Source organism: Hirundo rustica, chromosome Z (genome assembly GCF_015227805.2).
Source record: "Hirundo rustica isolate bHirRus1 chromosome Z, bHirRus1.pri.v3, whole genome shotgun sequence".
In the NCBI taxonomy this organism is placed as follows: domain Eukaryota; kingdom Metazoa; phylum Chordata; class Aves; order Passeriformes; family Hirundinidae; genus Hirundo; species Hirundo rustica.
In genome coordinates this window covers 43,049,492-43,056,211 of record NC_053488.1, presented here as the reverse complement: position 1 = coordinate 43,056,211, position 6,720 = coordinate 43,049,492, and the positions used below count along the sequence as shown (strand labels likewise).

At 45.7% G+C, this 6,720-nt stretch overlaps 1 protein-coding gene across 1 annotated transcript; it reads right to left on the bottom strand.

The window, feature by feature from the left end:
- Positions 1-219: 219 nt before the first annotated feature.
- Positions 220-2,894, bottom strand: CKS2 (CDC28 protein kinase regulatory subunit 2). Its single transcript, XM_040090367.1, has 3 exons — positions 2,713-2,894; positions 1,798-1,925; positions 220-668 (listed from the first exon to the last, which is right to left on the bottom strand). The coding sequence occupies exons 1-3, from the start codon at positions 2,769-2,771 to the stop codon at positions 616-618; spliced, it is 240 nt and encodes a 79-aa protein (XP_039946301.1). The 5' UTR covers positions 2,772-2,894; the 3' UTR covers positions 220-615.
- Between the last annotated feature and the right edge of the window lie 3,826 nt (positions 2,895-6,720).

Genomic DNA, 6,720 nt, shown 5'->3' with positions numbered 1-6,720 from the left:
GAAGAGCAGGCTAAAACCTCAGAGTAAAAATTAACTGGTATTGGCAAAGCTAAACAAAGGAGCCTAAAAAGCTCTTTGAAATACTGAGTAGTACTCAACCCTAAGTTTATACCAAGTAATACCAGTTTCACCAAATTATTTTTGGTTTTGAAGTAAGTACTCTTAAAGTATTAGACAATATTTGTTTTACCCAGTAAATTATAACTCCAGACACTTCAGTTTCATAGAGCAATAAAAAGTGTTTATTTCTTAAGCCTTCTTAGTACAAAAAAGTTTAAGTATTGGATTTCAACATACTACACTATAGCAGAAAATGTGAGCATAAAAGGTTCAGAACATTAACAACTGATGAGCTAATCAGAACATGCAACACAAACATCAACACAATTTAGAGTCAGAGAGGCACTTATATTAACAGTAAAAGATAAAGTCATCACTCTTTGAACATCATAGCAGCCTGCTTGAAATTGCATTTGACTGAGCTTTGTTGCTGTGAATAATACAGCTCATGCACAGGTTTGGATGAATGTTTTGTAAATTTCAAAGTATTCACTGAATACTACCAACATATATACACTCATATACATAGTTCCAGAAGATTCAAGAGACGATGGCTTATTTCTGCTCATCCTTTGGAAGAGGTCTTCTGAAGAGCAGAATATGTGGTTCTGCAGAAAGGAAATTCAACAAAGTGTCAGTTCGTCCAAATCTTGATTAAAGGAATTTCTTTAATCTTAAATGAAAGTTGAGTTTAGTTTCAAATAATTAGGAAGCCTAAGTATGGCCTCACATGCAGTATTAACAGACCAACTGCAGTGCTCTTACAACAGTGGAGTTTTTATTTTTATACCAAATGCTGACAGTATCATAAACTTAAGATTCTTACAGGAGGGAAGTATTGGGAAAATACAGAGTATTTTATAATGTCTCTTTACATTAGGCGATTTGATGAACACTATTACTGCAACTTAGACTAAAACTGCTGATACTATCTGTTAGACACATATCAAACACCAGCAAAATCCACTTTGGTTAATACAGCCAGCTTACATTATTGTCAGTCTTCTTAATTCTAAATGCTTCCAGGAAATTCTAAAATATCAAAGGTACCCAGATAAGGGAAACACTGGAAGGGTATGCCAATTTCTTCACCTGGTTTTTGGTGCTGCAATTCATCAGTCACCTCTTACTTTTTAGTCAGGCTTATCAATGGTAAGTTACCTGGAATGGCTGCTCCCACAGTACCAACATCCTAGTTAGTAGGAGTTTTAGGGCTTCACACCCCATTAACTGAAATACTGACTTTTCAGGAGGCTCTACAGCTAGAAACTATCCTCTAGAATTTTCAGAAGATTAACACAGGACCTTGTTTACCTGGGCATCTATTAACTTGTACAAAAAAGTATGTGTGCCAGATTTATGATTTAAAGATATGTTGCTACATTAACTTTGGTTCAGTCACTGCATACTCATGTTATTTAAGAGCTCAGGAAAAGCCTGTTTCTATAGGCAGAGGCAGGAACACTTTCAGTCTGGTGTTTTTGTCTACAGATAAACCATGCGCATCTAAGACAAGACTTGCATTTTGCAAATCTAGAAAGCAGGATGGGAAGGCTGAAAATAAAGATTACATCGCCTTTGTTGGCAAAGGACTAAAGTAGCAAGAAGAGAGTAACATTCCGTAGTGAATTCCAAATGGATTCCACAGTAAGAGTTAGACATCACATACTTCAGCTGAGCACCAGGCAGTTGATATTTGACATTTTCATTTGTCTAACTCTGTTCAGATGTGCTCACCTGGCTCATGGATCATATAGTGAACCCAGCCAAGACTCTGCTGAACACCAAGTCGTCTCCACTCCTCTTCAGACATCAGATGAGATTTTGGCACTTGTTTTGAAAGTTCTCGTGGCAGCATCACATGTCTGTAGAGGTTTAAATATTAAACACACAAAATACTGCACACTAGAAAACTGGAACAGATCAGCACTGAAAGACAGTAAGCAGGTTATGCATACCCACTTTTCCTATAAAGCAGAGTACTGACTCTTGGCATGTATTCGATGATCAAACCCGTCCCAGATTCCAGTTTAAAATCACTTACTACTATTACACGTTACATCTGTAAAACAACTGCATACTGGGAGTCAAACTGTCTTCTAGAAGAGATTTAGACCCCTTCAGACTCCAATGACGGTACAGAGAAGCATGCGCTCCTGGCAACAGGCTACGGTATCAGCTACTTGAAAAATAATAACTTCGGACTTCTAAGTTATTGATAATACCGCTTTCAAGTAAGCCTAGAAGAGTTAAACTTCAACACTCCCCCGTCGGCAGGGGCCGACGCTGGCCCATCCCACGCTTTACCACAGCCCCACCCCGGAGCTGGGGCAAGAGGGTACCGCCCCTCCGCCATCACCCTGTGGCCCGGGCTTGTGTTGGCCTCTCACCGAACGATCTGGGCTAACCGGTTAACAGCACTCGGTCACTCATTCCGTCCTCTCCACCAGTCCAAAGCCACGCGGAAACCCCACGTGTAGAGGCTCAGCAGAGCCCCTCCCGCCTGGCCTTACATCCTCTCTGGCTCCTTTTTCCTGGCGGAGCCTCCTCATTCCCTCAGAGCAGCCCGCACGCCTCGGCCAAGCCTTCCTACGGAACGGCTCTTCCTAATCTCTCCAGCTGGCCATCCCGCACTCTCCTACAGCTTCTTACCGGTACTCGTACTGCTCGTCAAAGTACTTATCGGAATAGTAGATCTGTTTGTGGGCCATGGCGGGCGGTAGCACAGGCTGGAGCAGCGGCACAGGTAGCAGCCTCTGATTCCCCCCTCACGGACGCCTCGCGCACTAACTGCCTCCTTCCGCGCCCCTCAACGTTTGAATACAGCGGCTCGGCTCCCATTGGCTTTCGCCGGGGCCGGCCAATCGCGTGCCACGCCGCCGCGCCCCACCCGACCCCGCCGTCGCGTAACTCGCGCGCTCGCCGCTCCCAACCAATCCCCAGCAGCCGCGGCGGGCGGGAGAGCGTTACGTAACGGGAGGTGGTCGTTGGGCAGAGCAGCAGCGCCGGCACGAAGCGGGGGGGCGGGGCTGGCGGGGGAAGGGGCGCGGTCGCGCCTGATTGGCCAGCGGAGGCCGGGGCGGGAACGGACCCTTCCAGCTTGTGGCGGGCGGCCGGGGTGGGGGCGGCTGCGTCCAGCCCCCACATGCGCAGCTCGGCCTGGCGCTCGCCGCCGCTGGTTTGCGCTGCTCGACTCACCCCGGCCCTGCCCGTCCTGGCCTTGCCTTGCCCTGGTTGGCGGGGCCCAGCTCGGCTCGGCTCTGTCCCTGGTGTTGGGGGGCCTGCTTCTTTCAGGGTAGCGAGAGAGTGATGTCTTCGCCCTTTTAACTAAGCGTCGTGTTCACTTTAAAATTGTGCCGTTCCCCTAGCTGCCGGGTAGCTGCTGTTGGCCCGTGGTGTTGTGGGTTGCACCTGTCAGGAATGGTTGCGCCATTGGTCATACTTGCTTAGGGTGAAAACAGATAAAACGCGGGGTACAGGTGTGCCCAGAGCAGGGTGGGAACTGTGGACAGGATTTCAGTTCACAAACATCCTTACCCAGCCGAAAAAACCATCAAATGCCTCCCTGGGGATACGTGCGTAGCAGGCTGCCAGGGTTTGCTAAGAGGCTCTGCAGCTCCCCAGATAAGTGTGCTATTTCTGCCCTGTGGGATGAGATAAGTACGGTGGGAACGTGGCCAGAAAGAGCGATCTCACTGTTGCTTTCATAGAATCCATGGAACTATGGAGTGGTTGGAAGGGGCCTGAAAGATTATGTAGTTTCAAACTCCCCACCATGGATAAGGACACATTTCACCAGATCAAGTTGCTCAGGCTCCTCCATTGCTGGCCCCCAGGATGGGGCATCCACGGCCTCCCTGGGCAGCCTGTCCAGTGCTTCATGCCCTTGCATTAAAGAGTTTCTCCATATCAACCCTAAATTTCCCCTCATGCTCAATGCCCCCTGCCTGTGGTGTGCTCCTCTCTCCTCTCCTTGCTGGGCCTCTGCAGAAAAAAGGAGATAAGTTTCTGCTTCCTTGGTGCTGCCAGAGATGTGGGTACTGCCTGTGGTTATGTAATTCATCTCTTTGAAAACAGTTCTGATGGAGAAAAAAAACAACTAAAACCATGTGATACATGACTGCTGATACACATGCATGGGTAATAGGTGATATTTTTAGCAGCATTGTTTCTACTGGCACTGCAGCTTGTCTTAAACAATAAAGTTTAAGCCAGTCTCACACCATGCAACCATTAAAAGGTATGCTTATCAAAATCTAGCAGTAATATTTTTCTCTTAATTTGACTCCATATTAGAGCTTGTTGGGCACAGGTCATATACAGGCAAAATGAAGTGGTTTTGAACTGGTGTAGCTAAATGTGTGAAATTCATGTAACAAAGGAATATATATTCCAGTATAATTGTAAAGTACAAACCATCTGCAAGTTTTCTAAAGTTTTGGTTGGATTATTTGAAATAGAGAGGTTTGGAGTTTTTTAGCTTAATCTCAGGCAGCACAACTGTTATTTTCAAATACTTGAGGCAGAATATACACAATGATTTCTGTTAGGAATGTCATTGTGTAATAATGGGAAAAAAAAATTAAACCACCATGATGGGGTCTACTGGATGAAAGACATTTCCTCTCCTTGTCTTCTTTTATAAGCTTTCTGCTTATCTCATACATACTGAACATGAGGAAAAGATAATATTTATGTAAGGCTACAAGTAAGCCTTTTTTTTTTGGTTCATTTAGAGGTGAAAGGGCTCTGCTCTTGACCAGCCTGTTAAAGAGCCTGGGAGAGAGCAGTCATTATTTTTGTAGACTTCAGCAAGGCCCTGGGTAATACCTTCAAAGAGAACCAGCTGATGTGTGGACTGGGTGTGCAGACAATGACCTCAGGTGAATGGCCAGGCCCAGAGGATGGTGACATGTGACACAAGTCTAGTTGGAGACCAGTAAGTAGAGGTGTGTCTCAAGGGTCAAAACTGGACCTGAACATCTTCATTAATGATTTGCACAGTGGGGCAGAGTGGTAAGTTTGCAGGTGAAACCTACCTGGGAGGAGTAACTGAGAAACCACAGGGTTGTGCTCCCAGGTCAAGGAACTGCAGAAATGGGCTGAGAGGACCTTCATGAAGCTGAGGGGAACAAGTGGAACAAGATGATGAGCGAAGTCCTGCACATGTGAAGGAACAATCACAGGCACGAGTACATGGTGGGAGCTCCCCAGTGGAGATGTGTTTCTCAGAAAAGGGCTTGGGAATGCTGATGAACACTGAGCTGAATGCACTGCGTCCTTGCAGTAAGGCTAGCAATGCCGTGGGCTGCAGTAGGATGAGTGTTACCAGCAGGATGAGGGAGGTGATCCTGGCCCTCCATACAGCACAAGTGGGGCCTCTGCTGGAGCCTGGGTTCCTGAGTTTTGAGTTCCTGAGTGGAAGAGAAAGATGGAGCTGCTGGGGAGAGTTCAGTGAAGGGCTACAAAGATGAAAACATGTGTATGAGAACATGAAGGCAGGATGCAAAGAAGACCAGAACTAGTCTCACTGCAGTGATGCCCAGTGACAGGACCAGAGGCAGAGGGCACAAACTGAAACATGGGATGCTCCTTATGAGTATCAAGAAGCCTTTTTTACTGTGAGGCAGATGGGGCACTGGCAGAGAGCTGCTGGAGTCTCCAACTTTGGAGGCCTTCTAAAGCCATCTGGACATGATTCTGGGCTGTTGGTGACCTTGCTTGAACAGGGATGTAAGACCAGATGACCTCCAGAGGTCCAGCTTCAGCCACACTGTGTGGTACTGTGTGAAACAGGGCTCTTCATCACTGTCTTCAGGATACTGTTACTCCTCACAAAGGCTGTGTCAGTCACATTGCAAAGAAGGAAATAAACTGTTCTCTACAGTGTGGAGAGAACAAAAATGCTTGAACTTTGTCAAGGCAGCTTTGTGCTAGACCTTAGGAAACATTTTTTACCAGTACGTAATCTAAACGTCTTAGAACATAAATGCTTTCTGCAGTAATGTTTTAGGTCAAGCTGATCCTGTCTCTGATCAGTGGTTTCTTTGAGGCCTGCTTTCTATGGTTGTGTCAATTATGCCTTCCCACTGCAACTTTTGCAAATACGGAGTGTAGGACAAAAGTGATTTTTTTTCTCTCCAGTGCTCTAGAATGACCTTTTAATTGTAATTGTTACATGTTTTCATATTCAAATAAGTTAGTTTGTGGAATTAAGATTATCAAGCAGTGATTTGAATCCTCACTCCAAAGCTTCTGAACCAGGTCAGAAGGCAGTGAGACCATAAACACACATATTTATTAAAGAGAAAAGCTACTGAGAAGCTTTATCATACATTTTTGCCTCAGCATGTTGAAGGCATATATTAAAACATTTATCAAAGAAGTTTGCTATAGCACAGACTAAGAAGTACCCCACATAGCCTTAGGGGGGTATAGATTTCTTGGAAGAAATGAGAGCGAGCTGTGCAGCTGGAATGTAAGCTCCTGCTCAGAGACCTGTCTGATTATGGCAGCAGCTGTGATTAGGTTGCTGTTGAAACACAGGATGAAATGGCAGAACACAAAGAGAATATTCTTGAGCTTCTGTCTCTGTCTCCTATAGCTGTAACACAAGCACATATGAAATCTGCACTCTGTATGTGAACAGCATGACTGTAA

Excerpts from the sequence above, each read along its gene's own strand:
- CKS2 (XM_040090367.1), bottom strand. The coding sequence starts at position 2,771 with ATGGCCCACAAACAGATCTACTATTCCGATAAGTACTTTGACGAGCAG. Across the intron at positions 1,926-2,712 it reads GACGAGCAGTACGAGTACCG|ACATGTGATGCTGCCACGAG; the intron begins GTAAGAAGCTGT and ends AAACCTCTACAG. Across the intron at positions 669-1,797 it reads CTATATGATCCATGAGCCAG|AACCACATATTCTGCTCTTC; the intron begins GTGAGCACATCT and ends TCCTTTCTGCAG.